Genomic DNA, 19,276 nt, shown 5'->3' with positions numbered 1-19,276 from the left:
CGTTTTCATTATTTTCTGTTTACTAATGACTTATCGTATTGTTATTTTCTGTTTACTAATAACTTGTCGTTTTTGTTATTTTCTGTTCGCCAATGACATAGCGTTTTCTATGTTTTTTCTGTTCACTAATGACTTGATGTTTTTTGTTATTTTCTGTTCTGTTATCTAACGACGTATTGACTATGTTAATTTCTTTTCGCTTATGATCTATCACTTTTGTTAGTTTTTGTTCATCTTTGCTAGCTGCTAGTTTCTGATAATGTATTATGTATTTGTTAGTTTCTGTTCACTTATAACTAAATAGTGTGTTTAAATAGTATTCACTAATGACTTCTCTAGTTTTGTATTTTTGTTAGGTTCTGTTCTAATTTAAATTCTAAAACAACTTATCGTTTGTACTGACTTGTTTATATCCTTTTCCTTGTTTGCAATAATAACCAAATTAAAAAAAACTATCTTATTCGGGTGAATCATTATCGGAAAACTATTTACTTATAAAAAAGATTTACAAATTTTTCAACTAAAATGTGCGTTTAATCTACAGGAATGATTGGTTCCAAAGCTATTTGTTCCATGTTCTTTTCAAATCAAAGAAGAAACAAAAATCGTTCTACTTAAACATCAATTTCCCAGGAAAAAAATGTGTCATTACATTTGAAATATATAGTATTTTCCCCAAGAGAGAATCTGACACTAAACACTACAAATAGAATCTTAAGGTCAATTGTGGAAACTAACGAAAAAATAAATTAAATGTGTGATTTCTTAAAGTTTAGAATTTAAACAAAGATGATCAAATTTATTATAATTAGTTTCATTTGCCTTTATAATTCAAACAATGTACGTATTGGAACGCATGTATTGATCGTAAATAACGTTGCAAATCCATACCAAGGGAATCATAGACTCTTCATTGATCAATACTTTATTTACCTTTAGCTTTTTCTCGAAATGTACTTCTAGTATCATATAACTGGCACAATTATGGACTCATTCATCTTAAGAATTGAATGAATCTTTGTATGATTTTGTTGGACGGAAAAGCGTTAACCGAAGCACATTTTGATGAAGGTAGCGCTTCAATCTGAATATGTGCACATGATCAACGCTTTTCCAACCTTAATAACATAATTGTCAAAAGAAACATTTGGCTATTTAAATTACAGTTGTATATATTGAAAATAAGGGTCGATTGAAAACAAAATTTTACGACAAAAGAGATGATTTCAGCTTTCCAATACTTTCCATTTCTAAGTAGCAACATTTCAGCAGCACCTGCATATACGGTGTATATATCTCCCAATTGATACGATATTCCCGTCCTTGCATTTTCCTATCATGCTTTTTTTATAGAGGGTTGTTGCTCACAGGGAAGCTATTAAATCAAGAGTTCCAAATGGTGAAGTTGAAATCATCTCTTTGTAAATTTTACGGACGCCATTACGAGTTGGTTGACCGTTATGAAAAAAAAAAGTTTCACAAATGATATCGGATATGTTCCTTACGTCGTTACAACAACCCCCTTCGCTTTCATAGATGTGACCTACCGAAATAGACTATTTACCGGATTTGATATCTCATAAGCAACACGACGGGTGCGTATGTAGAGCAGGATCTGCTTACCCTTCCGGAGCACCTGAGATCACCCCTATTTTTGTGGGGTTCGTGTTGTTTATTCTTTAGTGTTCTATTGTTTGTCTGTTTGTCCTTTTTATTTGTAGACATGGCGTTGTCAGTTTATTTTCGATTTGTGAGTTTGACTGTCTCTCTGGTATCTTTCGTCCCTCTTTTACAACCATAATATTTATAAATTATCGTTAATGGTAATCAGTTTATCGCTATATATTTTACCTTCGACGACTTGCTAGTTTCATTGACAACGGGCACGTGCGCCCTTAGTTTCTAGCAATAGTTTTACTACCGTGCTGAGAAAGGAAATTGTATACTTCAGATCACAAATATTTTGGACTTTGTATGGCTAGAGAAGTTGTGTTTAAATGAAATCACTCTCTCCCTATAAAAGTATTGATTCATCTATATGTTGATAATTATATATCTGAGTGCCTGGGCATTTTTGTGCCACTAGACTAAAATTTGGGATTTTATGCAATTTTGAATCTACTTCTCATTTTCTTATAATCCAAAATATATGTGATTCAAAGATTCCTCTGTCTTGAAATACTTCAGTAATTACTTAAAACGTGGCTAAACTGTTCAAAATAATAGCACACGCTCACACTGTGACGTAATTGGTATTTTATATATAATGTTTCTGTCTTAATTATAACATGTGTATTGATATTTGGTTTTAGCCAGGAAACTCTCTGACATCTACATTTATTTTGAAACTTAATGATAGATATTTAACGTCTGTACCTAGGAATTACGTGTAATCTTAATTCATCTTCCAAACTTACGTAAATGAACAGTTTTTTTTGTCAAATTATAGACTGAACATAATGGTTCATCTTTTAAAACCACATTTCCTACCTTTCTGTGGTGTTTGATTTAACTGTCCTATCAGATTTTTTTTACAACTACTGCTGAAATACTCCACTAAACAGAAATAAAATAATAAAGATAAACAATTTTTTTTTCTTTTTCTCAAGAATTATAAATTTAAGTCGCTTAAGAAAACTGATGAGAATAATGACCACACGAACGTAGTATTTGAAAGGAAACCTTTGCTGAGTATAAACTACCTGTAGAACCAATTGAACTGGACAAGCCAGGTAAAATATAAATTCACCGAACCAATGAGAAAAAATGTATCATTCTAATGCGGAACCTGACGAAGAAACTAACAATAAACGATTGAAATACATTCATAAAACAAATTTAAAGCAAACACATTTTTATTGTTGGCATTTGTTTTTGTATAGACAAATGGAAGTAGATTTTTACACATGTTAAAACTAAGTATTGAAGACTTAATCACGTTGATAGGCCGATAGTCTAATTACCACATGTCGGAAGACAGTTGGAAAGATAAATTCGTTACACGGTGTGTTAGTGACCTTATACGATATATATGGGGTCAGTAAATTCCATATGGGGATTCGAGTTTGCTCTCATTTCAACCAAGATTACATACAACATAATACCTGTCTTAATTACACATTTTCATTCACTTATTTTTGGTTCGAATACATCATGGGAACAATTTATTGTTGAAGTAGGTCGGATATCTGAAACTTTCTAATTAGAGTTATTTTTACTGAACCAACCTGAGACACGAAAGAGCACATTAAATAAACAAAAAAGTAACCAAGAATATTTGTGGATAATGGTAAGATACATTTCACAGTGATAATAACATCTTTGGGTCTATAAAAGAAGATCATTTCGATGTTATATATTATATCAATGTGTTGATCGAATTTCCCATACGTACAGAAAAGGAGATTAAGGAGAAACCAAATCAGCTAGAATCTAGCCTTCATTGCTAATGGGGGTTATTTACAACAATCATATAAATCTATAATACGTGTTTATACTGATATTACAAACCAGTATATATCATGTTTTGTCTGCCGAAATATTGTACAGCAGACGTTCTATAAGTACAACAATTTGTCAACTTTAACCACATTTGCTACCAAATGTAAAAAAAAGGAGAAAAACAATGATACCAATAGAGAGACTCAAAACTCGTGACTCCAAGAACGGACAAAATCATAGCAAAGAATGAAAAACCAAGAAAAGACACAAAAAAATAGTGTACAAAACACCTAATAAACTAGACCAATACCTGATCTGTAACTGCATCGCTTCATGTAATTGAGTGAGGTAATATTTATACACGAGTATAAATTATCATTCCCTATCTTTCACTGAAGCAAAGCGAACTTTGACGAAAATTTTCCTTGTACATTTAGTGTTATAAATGTCATATTACTAGCATGACTAGTATCGGCAAACAAAAAGTGGATACATGGCTGATGTAATAACTGCTTACTCCTCAAAACTCAACACCGTAAAGGTGCAGATTAAATATCATTCCCACTAATAGTAGCCAAGAAATCTTCGGCCGGCAATCTAACAATAATAGTTAATTAAGATTGGTATCGAAACAATCTTCTACATGCGGGATTTGATATTATAATTACATTACAACTCGAACCGTTTTAATTTAAAAAAACAGCAAACCAAATTTTAATAATAATGGGGTTTCTAAATATCATTTACCTTTCTTATGAGCTCTACAGCGCCCTTTATACAAATGTTTGGTCAACGTTCACATATTTTTTTATGTTTAGCATGCAATTTATAATGATTAAACTAGAACATTGCGTCTTTTTGACTTATTGTGGTTCTTACTTTGCTAAACCAAATGTTAGGACTTATTAGTACAGTTACAGACCCAAGAGATAGGCTATAAATTTGTCACTAAATGGCGTACCATATAAATCATCATATAAAAATGGTAGGCAATGCCATAAAAACGGAAGAGACCGTAAACGTACGACTTAAGTGAGGAATTATCGTTCCTGCAGCTGATCCCGACAATATGTACATAGAAGACAGCCGGAACGTTATATTTATTGGGTAATTGTTTTCAGACATTTCTCATAAACTGGTCATTTGTACGGAAAGTAATTATGTGGCAACACAAAATCTTCTACCACCCTCATTATTGATTGTTAAGAAACAGAATGATAATTCTTAAACTAATATTACTGGAAACGTTAAAAGTGCGTCAACCCGAATGAAGGAAAAGGAGCCAGTTGAGAACAATAAACACACGCAGCAATAATTATCATGAGGTCAAGAACAGCTAAAAGTATACTAAAAATCCAAGATGTGAGGCAATTATGAGTTGATATAAATCTCTTAGTCACCTTCTTAAGATCATGCAAAGATGTTTATAAATAGGCATACACCACAGTCAGATGTTTGCCATGATAAATAGTTTAAGATGAATGAATATTCTACTTAAAAGCTGAATGCTAAGTTGATACACCTTTTAGATCTTTAATAGTATACGTATAATGGCAATGATTTCTGTTAGGTGTGAATTAAACATTGAATTGCATTGTCTATTAATTTTTAATCGAATGATCATATAAACTCGTATTACATATAATTGAATTCTTCACAAACGGTTAATCAAAGTCATTTGGTGGAACTGTATCCTTTGTTACTAATATATGAAATAGTTCATACCAACTTGATGATGTATGACTGGAAAATAAAAGATTAGGAAAAAATTCTCGTAAAATCTCTAGTGTATGAGATTTGATGAAGAATCTGAATAAAGCTTTACCTAATTTCTCCTGAGATATCAGATCTATATAATCTAGTTTGTCTCCAACAGGACATTTATTACTAATCAATACTATTGAATTGTACTGAGAACTTCAATTTGACATGCATCAGCATCAAAACCGAACGACTAAGTAACAAAAATAAAACGGAAATTAAAATAGGATTGAAGTTAAAATGCGGGTCGCGTTTTTTCCTGTCAACAAATTACAACTTGTCGTGATTCATGAGTTGTCTTTTGATGATGAACTGGCACTTCTAATAGTACCTTTAACATGTTTAACTGATAGTTTATCTACAGGATTTGGTGAGGTTTAAAAAGCTAGACGTAAGCTGTGGGTTGTTTGACAACATTCCCACAAACACAAAGTGCTAATAATTTTCATTAAAAATCTCAAGTTTTTGTTTCAACAGTTTCAGCGTATAAATGACATTACGTTTAAATGCATTATATGTATCAACAAAAATACATGTTTAAAATCACAAGTCATATATGTCATGGAACTATTACATTTTCATTTATTCGCATTATTTTATTTGTTGAACAAAAATAAATAATGTGTGGGTGGTCCAGTATGTCGTACAAACAATAATGACCAACTATAAACCCTACAGGATCTACGTACACATGTGTTCCTTATTAATTTGATATGTATAATATAATGCATCACTAATGAAAAAGCTGTTTTTCTAAACAAATGGAAGTTTTTAACGACCTTGACTGGCTATACAGCCCTTGCACGGTCGGCCATAATAATAGTTTTTCTGTAGACATGTTTAATGTTTTATACTGGTACCCAGCTGCTTTAACTGAGTTTAGGGTGCAGGTGGTTATAATAATTATGGTTTATACAGTGTGTCTCAGATAAACATACTGTATGTTTCTTCTTTTATCTATATTCGCATTATTATTCTGTTAATTTCATCGTTTACATGAAATTTATTTTTTCAACGTCTGTGACATCATCATCGAACGAGACTACGTGAAAAATTTATCTCACGATTAACACATTTAGTTGAATTGTTAAGGAATGTTTATGACTAACGATAAATTTTACACTTAAGATTTTTTGTAAAAAGAGCTACTGATTTGTAATTAAAATTTAGAAAAAACCGGATGGTTTCACGTATGGCGCAGAATCTTACCCTTCCGGAACACCCCAAATGATCACCCTAGCGGTACTTGCCAGTTAGGTTCGTGTTGTTTAGTCTTCATTTTTTAATGAAGTATTTTAAATGTTGTTTGTCTCTTTGTTTTGATTGTTTGCCATGATTTTGTCGCTCTCTCTACGACTTATGAACGCTGGTGATTCTCAATCTTTTAACCTATTATGAAAATTTTTAAAAAGTGGAAAAAAGGGAAAAATATATATAATATTTTTAAGTCTTCATCCAGCGAGTTCGAACTGTAAAGGTATCAAACTGTTATATACAAAGTTTGATCAATTATGCACAAATTTGAACAAGTGCATAGAAACAACAAATGTATCTCAAAATAACCCTCTTTTCACAAATTTAATATTTTTCTTTTCTGCGGTAAAGTAAAACAAATTGAATTATCGTTAACTAAAAAGTTGATTAAATTTTGCGTTTCGGAAAAATACTTCATTTTCAGCTTTCTGAAAACGCTGACTGTCAAAAGAAATCTGAGTGTTATTATACAGCTGATGGATTTATCAATCAGAAAATATCAAATTTTCTATAGCTTAATTTAAACAAAATGAATACAGTTTCAGACATTTCATGCTGCTTGAGTAAACACTATCGTCTTTTAGAAGGGAAACATCTATACAAGATATGAATTTTCAAGAGTAAACATTATATCTTCACGATTGATTAAAAAAAGCGCGAAATGTGTTTAAGACAAAGGTCACAGGAATGAACTTTGTTGGAATGAAAGTTAAATAGTATGCATGAGAATGTTACAAGTTAAAAAATGAACAATATTAACTATCTGGAAAAATAAAAGCTACATATGTCCAAGCTGACGATACTTGTCATCTCTATGAATAGCAAATAAATATTTGTAAGGGACAATACTTTTACAACATGTATGCATAGCAGCTACATATGTTCGAAGGAACAATACTTACCACATAAATATATGAAAACAGCAGCTACATATGTTCGAACGAACAATACTTACCATATGTAAAGATAGCAGCTAAATATGTCCGAGGGAACAATACTTATCATAAAAATATTTACCAGCTACATATGTCCGAGGGAACACTACTTATCATATATAGAGATATCAGCTACATATTTTCAAGCAAACAATACTTACCATTTGTATAGATAGCAGCTACATATGTCTGAGGGAACAATACTTATCATATATATAAACAACAGGTACATATGTTAAAGCGAACAATACATACCATATGTATAGATATCAGCTACATATGTCCGAATGAACAATACTTATCATATATATATATAAATAGCAGCTACATGTGTCAAAGGGTACAATACTTATCATATATACAAATTGCAGCTTCATATGTCCGAGGGAACAATACTTTTCATATATATAAATATCAGCTACATATGTCCAAGCAAACATTACTAACCATTTGTATAGATAGCAGCTACAGATGTCCAAGGAAACAATACTTATCATATATACAAACATCAGCTACATATTTCCAAGGGAACAATAATTATAATATATATATAAATAGCAGCTACATATGTCAGAGGGTACAATACTTATCATATATACAAATAGCAGCTACATTTGTCCAAGGGAACAATACTTATCCTATATATAAACAGCAGCTATATAATTATGTTAAAGCAAACCATACATACCATATGTATAGCTATCAGCTATACATGTTCAAGCAAATAATACATACCATATGTATAGATATCAGCTACATATGTTTTAGGGAACAATACTTATCATATATACAACCAGCAGCTACATATGTCAGAGGGAATAATACTTATCATATATATGTAAATATCAGCTATATGTCCGAGAAAACAATACATACCATCTGTATAGATAGCAGCTACATATGTCCAGTTAAATTTCAAGACGATATCTAGCATGGCCTGTGCCTGGTAATCATCAGAGGGTACAACTCGCTGAAAATATTCGTACAGGTTCTTATTACTTAACTCCATACTTGTAGCTGAATAACCAATTTGTGGAATTTCGAACAGTTGCAATAAATTCTGTACCTGAATTGTATTAGAACTAGATCCTGGACCTAATAGTCCAGCTATAGGCTTGTCTGAATCCACAGCACACCGGTCTCGGGAGGTAAAATTGGTTTCTAAAGAATCTATGCTTGCTATAGAATCTTTAATAAAGTCTATACTTTGTTCTAACGCAATTGGAGAGTACCAACAAGAGTCCCGTATATCATAACCTAAATCTACACCAGGTAAAATAGATGAATCGTTGTTAATTTTTTCAAGTGTTGTTAGAAACATTTCTATTCGATGTATTCCGTACTGTTCCCAAATTTCTGCACATTTTCTGGTATAAACACTTGTATCATGAGGAGCTTTATGTACAGGGAACAAAGCTCCAATAATAATATCCCCGTCCATGCGGGCTTTTTGGTGATCACCTACATTGCTAAATGATACATTTACATGAATGTAAACTAACAAAAACATGAAATAATTTCGAAATGTTACGTAAATTTCCATTGTGCGATATTTTGTGATATTCAAAAAACACTTTATTATAGGCTCACAATATTAAACGCTTTTTCAATAAATGTTCGAGTATTTCCCATTCTTATTTTCAAACCATAAATACATCTGAATCTATCTATCCTCCACGATGTTAAATTCTTGTCCTTTAACAAAAATAGTTCACTTTAATGTATAACAAGTTTTTAAAGGATGTTTAGGTGACTTCCGTTTTCCGTTTCAACAGTATAGTTAGTCTATTTTGATAATGAATTCCGAATAGTCATAAGATAAAAGGTCGATATGTTTTAACACCTGTCTAACGTGAATGACATTACTGGCAAAGAATTTTGCTGTCCCGCGGGAGAGTCACATTTACCAATACGCGATCAAAGAGTAATCCAACACGGAGCTACTGCTAACCAATAGATAAAGACAATCGATTCTATCCTCCACTTTTATTTACATGGGTATATTTACTTGAAGGAAATACAATTTGCAACCATCTGCCAATAAATGCCGATAGAAAAATAAATATTTTGAATTATTTTTAAATCACATTCTTTTACAACTAGAAGCAATCAGAATGTGTGTCTATAAATGTAGAAATTATAGGAAAACTGTGTTTTGTAATTCATTATTTATATTGTGTAATCGGAAAACAATTGATTTTGATATTATTGGAAACAAAATATTGTTTCTACCTGCTATTGTATTGTCAGATGCACAAATTGACGTTTATAATCAGAATTGAATAAACGGAGATGTGGGTTATGTTTCAATAAGCCAGCATTCCTATAAAATCAAGGCTACAATTAGATACGACAATTAACAAATGTTTGACTAAGGACAGACACAGAATGTCAGCCACTCTACAAAATAATTATGATAGTTTTGCCGTATTATGACTCGCTATAATTTTTCTATTTACTCAGTATTTTAAAAATAAAATACCTCCTTTTTTATAAGGGCACGAACATTTAGCGTTGAATAGGGAGGGGGTGTTATAAAAAAGAAGATGTGGTATATGATTGTCAGTGACACAACTCTCTACAAGAGACCAAAATGACACGGAAATTAACAACTATAGGTCGCTTTACGGCCTTTAATAATGAGCAACGCCCATAACACATATGCATTTGGTTTTTTTGTTACTAGTCTTCCCTTTTTAAGAACATAACATTAACTTTCATGGCAAAAACTTTAGATAAACTTTTATCCACACCTATATTCCAAACTATCGTAAACATAGAATTATTTCGTAAGTCCCAATTTAAACATGCTTATATTTTTCTACACAATAAAACACAATTCATAGCATTCAATAACTTTTGTGACATTTTCCAATTAATCTAACTTATAAACATTACACTATATGATACCTGATTGGGAATGTACAATATTAGTCTGAAACACACATTAGAAAGTGAAAAATTGCTATATTTATCAGGCATGAGAAAATATATATAGATATATGTTTTCTTCCCCGTTTTATTAATGAAGAAGTAAAATGATATAAAATGCCGTACATAAACAAAAAAAACGACAACCATTTTAAAATAGCAGAGCATTCAAGATGCGTATTCACAAAATTATACCAAAACAGTTAATCATCTGAGTGTCTGAAGGCCAAGTGAGTGAACAAAATATATCACAAAAGAAGAAATGAAAAAATAGGAGGTGGTAAATATTAAAGTTGTAAATGATCACACATATTGCTACCCGTATTCGATACATCCTTTTCAAAAACCTCATTGAGAACATCTTATTTTTGGCATATTTTGTACTATTAAGAATCACAGTTTATGACAAAATATCTCAGGAAAGACCCGTCTTAATTGCATTTAATTGATCAATTGAAAATCGCTTACCGTTATCCTGATGTTATTTTTTGTTAATTATAAAAAAAAAATCTAAATATTTACTGCCGAACTGTACCTCAAGGAACTTATTGTAAATAAATCAAATGTAACGCTAATATCTGTCCTTTCCTAGATATAGATATTCCAGTTTTACACGGGAAAACTGCCACACTAAAATTTACGACAAAAGGGACATTTTTCGTTCCCTATTTAGAATTTTCCTATTTTGGATGTTTATGTTTCTTTGACATCATCTTATGGTGTTAATATTTCACAACTCGGTCGCTATGCCCGTGTCTGTTGTTGCGTTTTAAATTTAACGAACCGTAATCTATGTATTACTGGTACATGATTCAGTCAGGAATTTCGTTACCACAAATTACTTAAAACTTTTACTAAATTCTTCCATAGATTTAAAGATTTAGTTTTGAAGTTTGGTTGTACCTGTAGAAAACTTATTTCAAACGAGATAACACATCCTAGTACTCACAGATCAGTACTTATAGTGTCTTTTTGTTGTTGTGATGTACAAGACTTAAGTACCCGGCCACGTCCACTTGTATTTTTGTCCATCTGATGAGTTAAGTCTTTTGCAACTTATTTTTATAGTTCGTTCTTATGTTGTACTGTTACACCACTGTCACAGGTTAGGGGAGGTTTGAGATCGATCCGCTAACATGTTTAACTACGCCACATTCTATATTTATTTGCCTGCCCCAAGTGAGGTGCCTGTTATTCAGTGGTTGTCGTTTGTTTCTGTGTTACATGTTGTTTTATTTTGTTTATTCCTTTGTACATTAATAAGGCCGTTCGTTTTTTTCGTTTGAATTGTTTTACATTTGTGATTTCGGGGCCTTTTATAGCTGACTATGTGGTATAGGCTTTGTTCATTGTTGAAGGCTGTACGATGACCTATAGCTGTGTTTATTTCTGTGTCATTTTGGTTTCTTGTGAATAGTGACTCATTGGCAATCATACCACATCTTCTTTTTTATATATGAAAAAACATAGAGCTCAAATTTCATGTAAATTAGCAAAACCCATACCTCATCGTAATATATAAAAGGTCCCGAAATCTGAAAAGTAGAAACTAACGGCCTGTTATGGGTTATTTTCAAAACAATAAACGAAAAACAAATACTTAAATATGATTCTTCAGTAACTAAAGTCAAACAATGAACTTCGAGCTTCTAGCTCAGAACAGACATGGAAAACATGTAGCGGAGTTAAAACATGTAGACAGACTCTCAACCCTCCCCTAACCTCGGAGAGGAGTATGCGTTGCCTTTAAGGAATTGTAATAAAAACGATGATGATATGATGGCCGTGGAAATAGTTCATGTTTCTTTCATCGTGTACTCTGGAGAACAAAAGTATCTTGCATGTACACTTAAGACAAAAAGTATCATGCATATACACTTGGACCCAAAGTAGCATGCATGTACACTTGGACCAAAAGTATCATGCATGTACACTTGGACCCAAAGTATCATGCATGTACACTTGGACCAAAAGTATCATGCATATAAATTCTCAATACCAAAAGTATCATGTTCACTCGAGAGCAAACAACCCATCTCAAACAATCACTTACATTCGAGACTAATGTGTCAATGTACACTCGAGACTAAATGTGTTAATGTACACTCGAGACCAAATGTTTAATGCACACTCGAGACAAAAATTGTCTTGTACAATCGAGACCAAAAGTATCATCTTCACTCGAGACCAAACAATCACTTACACTCGAGACCAAATGTTTAATGTACACTCGAGACCAAATGTTAATGTACACTCGAGACCAAATGTTTAATGTACACTCGAGACCAAATGTTTAATGTACACTCGAGACCAAACAATCACTTACATTCGAGACTAAATGTGTCAATGTACACTCGAGACTAAATGTGTTAATGTACACTCGAGACCAAATGTTTAATGTACACTCGAGACAAAAATTGTCTTGTACAATCGAGACCAAAAGTATCATCTTCACTCGAGACCAAACAATCACTTACACTCGAGACCAAATGTTTAATGTACACTCGAGACCAAATGTTAATGTACACTCGAGACCAAATGTTTAATGTACACTCGAGACCAAATGTTTAATGTACACTCGAGACCAAATGTTTAATGTACACTCGAGACCAAATGTTTAATGTACACTCGACTTTACATATCATAAATAACCGAGAACAAAACTATCATGTACACTCGGGATCAAAATTAGCATGCACACTCGAAACAAAACGATCGTGTAATAAGCTATAATTAAGCGCGGACACAGATACATATGCTTTAAAGGATAATTTCACCTCTACAAACCAAGATTCAACAACCAGGGTCAAGAAAAGTTAAAATTATTTTTTTTAAAGGTGCAACGAATAAAAATCTGAAAATGAACAAATAAGTAGAGAGTAAGTAACAGTCTATAACAAAAAAATGCAGACACGGGTTCATATACGCTAAAAGGGTGATTTCACCCCTACCAACTAAGAACTACACCAGAGACCAGAAAAGTAAACAATTCAAAACCTTAAAAAGGTGTAACGTATAAAACTCGAATAAAGAACAAATAAGTAGCGAATATGTAACAGGGTTTCAGTCGAGCGCATACATATGAAGGTATGCGCTAACAGGGTATATACAACTCAAATAAACTAGAACCTACACCAGACACAAGAAACGAAAAGAAATCACTAATGAGGAGCAACATATAAAAAGCTATTAAAAAACGAATAAATTACAGGCTATCAGTACAGCGTAAACACAGTAGCATGCGTTCGTCTTTTTTCTAAAAAAAAGTTCATCGGAAGACATTGTTGATTAATATTCCGTAATTAATAATCAACTGTACACATAATACATGATGGTCTTGATGTGTTGATTCTCTTTGCTGACATTGTTTATCCTCTTAATAAAGTGTTATATTGTTTTTACTGTTTGGTCTGTTTTCTGTGATATCCATTTGACGTCGCTCGGTAAAACACTTGGTCAGCAACTTTTCTGTGGTTTTCTTTAAAAAGAGGACATTTGTATGTATTTCCAATAGGGTCCCATGTATGGTTACATTCCATTCGGTGGTTCTCTAGAAAAGTTCAAAATGTAAAAGTTAACGACGACGATGGACCAGGTACAATAATGAATGAATGAATGAATGAATGAATGAATCTTTATTTCCTCCATGTATATGAAGATTTTGCATACAAAAAGAAAACAAGCAATTATTTACACAATCAACAAAATATCATACATTATGAGATAAATACATATGAGAAAATAAAACCACACACACACACAAAACAACATATTAGATAAACACACAATGCACAGATTCTAGTATAAACAGCAGAAACACAATGTTTTTCAATCAATGTCTATTCAAAATTCAAAATTAAACCTATTTTCAAATAATACATGTCTGAATTTTTTAAAACATGGGGTAAATATGTTTTGCTACGTAATACATCATTCTAGACTAAACTATAGGATCGAGATCGTATACAGTATTATCAACAGCTCCCAATAGTACTTCAAGAAGGTCATCATCGTCTAAATTGAAAATATCCACGGACTTTTGAATGGGAAGTTCATCCACAATTTTATAGAACATGCCATTTCTTTCGGTTAGTAGAACATGACACTCCATTATTAGATGTTTAACGATATCTAACGATTGTTTGTTACATAGAGTACATGTTGAGAATTTGAGAGTTGTCCCCAAACTTCGCAAGAGTACAATGCTGTAGGAAGAACAAATCGTTTCCATATTAACGTGTTTGTAATCGGTGTAAGGCCTTTTGGGTTTACTCCAGCACTATACAATGAGTGTAGATTTTTCTTTAATTTCTTCGCCGCCTTTTTTGTCCTTTCAAACGTTTTATTATTGTTAGTTACCAATGTACCAGCATAAATTGTATAATTTTTACACGCTATTGTTGTATTTCCAAGTTTAATGTCAACATCTGTATTATTATTAAAAGTCAAGACACAACTTTTTGTTCCGTTATATTTAAGTCTCCATTTACACGCATAAATTTGAACACAGTCGAGAAGACCTTGTAGACCTTTTGGCGAAGCACTTAGAAGGGTTGTGTCGTCCGCAAGAAGAATGGTAGGAATGTTCAATTAACCAATTTGTCGAAATCAGCTGCAATATTAAGTCATTTATGTACAAAGAAAATAGCCAAGATGAGAGTACTCTCCCTTGCCCTACACCCTGCGAAATGGAGAAATTGTCACTAGTAAGTCCATTATCGCTGAATCGATTCCATACGTTTTAATACGGTTATTTCGTCTCACCGAGCCAATAACTAACACCAGAGACACGAAATTAAAGCATTAGAATAGAAAGTTGCAACTTATAATAAGCGAACGAATAAGTAGAGAAAACAAGTTTTGAGTCGAGAGGGGAAAGGGGTGCATATATATGTAAATAAGGTTATTTAACGTCTTCGAACCAAGAACTAACACAAGCGATAAATAGATAATGCATTTAAAAGTGAAACGTATAAGAATCGAATAATGTACAAATAAGTAAAGTGAATAAGTATCCGGTATCAGTCTACCGCGGAGACGAGTATATACGCAGAAACAGGGTTTTTAAAACTCAACGAACCCACACCTAAAATCAGAGACAAGATAGTAGAGATAAGGAATAAGTAACGAATAGGTAACAAATAAGGAATAAGTAACAAATAAGGAATAAGTAACAAATAAGGAATACGAAGCCAACTTAACGAACCTCTTTATTGAGAAAATTTGGCAAGCTGTGAGGTGCAAATAAATGTATCGCATGGTGTATTTTTGTAACAACATTTGGTTCTGTTAAAAACTATAAAACTTAAATCTATAACTCCGAACATTTACTAACTTTTGATATATTGTTTTCCTTTGGTGTTACTGCTGAAATTATTTCGCTCCGATACAAACGTTTAGAACGGAAAAGGTTAAAAATAGGTTGAAACGGAAGGGCCAATTTTGTCATTTTTGTCCGCAACTTAAAACTGTATTGATAGTTCAACTCGAACGGAATCGATGCTGCTCTTAGAAAACATTATTTAATTGTTACACAAAGATGACAATTCGCCTTTTCCAGCGATTTACTAATTAAAAAATGATGTTTTCACACAGTGCAACACTTAACATTTATAGTTAGATTACATTATAAAAGGTTGCGTGGTTTGAATTTCAGTAAAATCAAATTTGGAAAATTTTGATGGAAACCAATACATTAATCACACAATTTAGCAGTTTAAATTAAAGCATATGCTACTAAACAAATGACAAGACCCTTTCAAATAACGTCTTCAGAAGAAATTTGTACGCGTCTGCCTACATTGTTTAACTTGCTCCTAACAAGCCTTTAACTCAAACATTACTTCGGGAAAACGTGATTTTGTCACGTCTCTTCGGTTTTAAAGAATTTGATCGTGGCAGTGTTAACCTTTATAACATTAAGTGATTGGGGAATTAATTTGGAACTTCATATTGGTTGTACCCTAAAAGTACAAATTAACTGACGGATTTGATGTACAATACTTGCATCAAACAGTCGTATATTCGTATTATTGCATTTGTATGTGTCACTATGGGATTAGTGTAAGGCTGCATTTGAGTTTTAAATCGTTATTACGAATGATTTTTTAAGAAATAACACACTCGTTATCAATTAAGTCAACAGTAGTATACAGCTGTTTGAAATTCATAAATCGATTGAGAAAAATAACAAATCCGGGTTACACTTTGAATTTTTTGAAAAACTAAGGATTTTCTTACCCTCAGAAGTAGATTACCTTAGCCCTATTTGGCATAACTTTTTGGAATTTTGGGTCCTCAATGCTCTTCAACTTTGTATTTGTTTGGCTTTTTAACTGTTTTGATCTGAGCGTCACTGATGAGTCTTATGTAGACGAAACGCGCGTTTGGCGTATTAATTATAATCCTGGTACCTTTGATGACTATTTACAAACTAAAACTGAGGGAAACACATCAAATATTAGAGAACTACGACACAACAAAAACACTAAATTGTTACACACACTAACTATAATACAACAATGGCCATTTTCCTGGCAAGTTACAGGACATTTCAAATAATATCAAGCAAAGCTAATTCGTTGTAACGACTGAGGATCACGGTATCGCAAAAGTAGTTAACTCGAGCTAAGTCGTCATAACGAGTTACTTATTCGTAAAACCGAGTTAAAATACACTAGCCAGCTTTAGTACTTTTCAGGTCTGAAAAATAAAACAACTAAAAAACCTTACTGCCGAGCTTTCAAATAATATACATATAACTTTATGTCTCGCCTACTTAACTGAATATGACTGAAAATAGAGACTATGCAATTACCTTACACCAGTAAACCCTCAATACAAAAGCAATTATCCACTGTAATTAATTCAGTACTGTTCAGACAGTTCGCTTATAGTCAGTCTAAAATTCTTGAAAATACAGATCAGAAACATAGAAAAAAAAAATATGAATGTAATTTTCAAATGGATATTGACAACAGTAAACGCTGACTTCATTTTTTTTTAAGAATCATATGTGGAAATCCTTTTCATAGTTCACTTGCTATGGAAAAGATATATCAAAATTTATAACAGGGTATACCTGTTTTGCGTTTAAATCAATGATAACTATTTATAAATTTATTAATGACATATCACGTATGGTTATATTTATAAATTTACTGTTTACAAATTTTTGTTTTTTTTGAAATACTAAGGCTTTTCTTCCGCAGGCATATATAAACTTAGCTGTATTGAGCAAAACCTTTAGGAATTCTGGTCCTCAATGCTCTTCAACTTCGTACTTTATTTGACCTTTTTATTTTTTTTGGATTCGAGCGTCACTGATGAGTATTTTGTAGACGAAACGCGCGTCTGGCGTATATATTAAATTTAGTCCTGGTATCTATGATGAGTTTATCTGATTAATGTAAAAAAATAAATGTCCTTCATTCTTGTGTATGTTCAGCTTATGTTATGACTTTTTTGTAGTTGTTATTTACATGTACACATCAACATAGAAATGAATTGTCTGAAAAACAACTGAACAGTTCTGAATTGACTTCAATCTAATCGTCTGAACATACTGAATTCAACGACTGAAAGTTTGAAAATGTATTCATTGTTTAGACTATGTTTCATATATACCGTATCAAAATGACCGTTTCAGACCAATATTGTTTTACTAGATGAAGTACTAGCTGTTGTCGAATGTTGGCACTGTATCTTACGGATTGCGTCACCCTTTTGTGTTGAATGTATCTCCTGTCCCGGCTCCAGACCATACCAATAAACAGCTGATAAAGTGACTGGTAACTGTTTTGTCCTTGAACATTTTTCATGTGATGAATATGTTCCATTTATCTCATCGTTATCTGGTGTGACTGCTACGCATTCTTCACAGGGTACTTATGTCATGGAATTCGCTGATGATATCGATGTTAATTGTCACATCGTTTGTGGGTCGCAAGGTCGGATCATTGTCCGTGTCCCGTGGCATCGATTTGGGAGTAGTAGGAACGTAGATTGTCACTGTTCACTGTAAAATGCAGAGGTCCTTGCCTATTTTCCTTATAATTGTCTGTGAATGCCGAACTCTATCTTGAGTACCGAATAATTTGTCTAATTTGTTATAAAAGATACCAGGATTATAATTTAGTTTCGTCTACATATGACTCACCAGTGACGCTCAGATCAAAATAGTTATGAAGCCAAACAAGTACAAAGTTGAGGAGCATTAATGACCCAAAATTCCAAAACAGTTGTGCCAAATACGGCTATGGTAATCTATTCATCGGATAAGAAAATTCTTAGTTTTTTTTTAAACATTTAAGTTTTGTCAACAGGAAAATCTAAACCATGGAAAATCATTTTCTGACAATTCAGATGACATGTTTCTCCCCTTGTTGATACTTGTACAGCACACATTCCGACACCATATCTATACAGCTGTGCGAGGTTTATACTCCAAGCTGTCATCATTGTTACTCAGTAGCGGAGCTGAATTTAGAAGTTAGAAACTCCTTCAGTTTTGTATTCTCCCCAATGTCAATTTTAATGGGTTTTTTTTCTTCTTCTATCCTTTCTCACTAGATGTTAGTGGCATTACAGTCAATGGTCTTCTCATTAGGCTGATGTTCTTAGTACCTTATCTAAGTAATATCGAACAGCTTTGTAGGCACTTTTGTCTGATCCACTTCTTTTCAATACTCTGACAAAATTCGTCCACGGATTTTTAATCTTCATGTTCGCTGCACAGATGAGACCATTACCAGTTAGAAATTGTGAAGTTGTTCATCGTTAGTTTTCATAAAGATGAGCATGTCACTGATAAACACACAGCATATTATGTGGTTGTAATCTACCAGTTGTCCATGAGTCTCTGGTAGGCGGTATATGTCTTTGGTGAGTGCAAATAGCACACATTTGACCTCAAAGAAACGGAAAGGTCCTTACGATTACTTTCCCTTGTGTTG

At 32.6% G+C, this 19,276-nt stretch overlaps 1 protein-coding gene across 1 annotated transcript in view; it reads right to left on the bottom strand.

Moving 5' to 3' along the window:
- Window positions 1–9,190, bottom strand: part of LOC134686944 (metabotropic glutamate receptor 1-like) — a 51,163-nt gene extending 41,973 nt beyond the window's left edge. Inside the window, exon 1 of the mRNA XM_063546804.1 lies at window positions 8,268–9,190. Coding sequence (XP_063402874.1) covers window positions 8,268–8,934 — 667 coding nt within the window. The 5' untranslated portion in view covers window positions 8,935–9,190. The remainder of the gene's footprint in view (window positions 1–8,267) is intronic.
- Between the last annotated feature and the right edge of the window lie 10,086 nt (window positions 9,191–19,276).

Source organism: Mytilus trossulus, chromosome 10 (assembly GCF_036588685.1).
Source record: "Mytilus trossulus isolate FHL-02 chromosome 10, PNRI_Mtr1.1.1.hap1, whole genome shotgun sequence".
NCBI classification, from domain to species: Eukaryota; Metazoa; Mollusca; class Bivalvia; order Mytilida; family Mytilidae; genus Mytilus; species Mytilus trossulus.
This window is presented reverse-complemented; position numbering and strand designations above follow the sequence as displayed.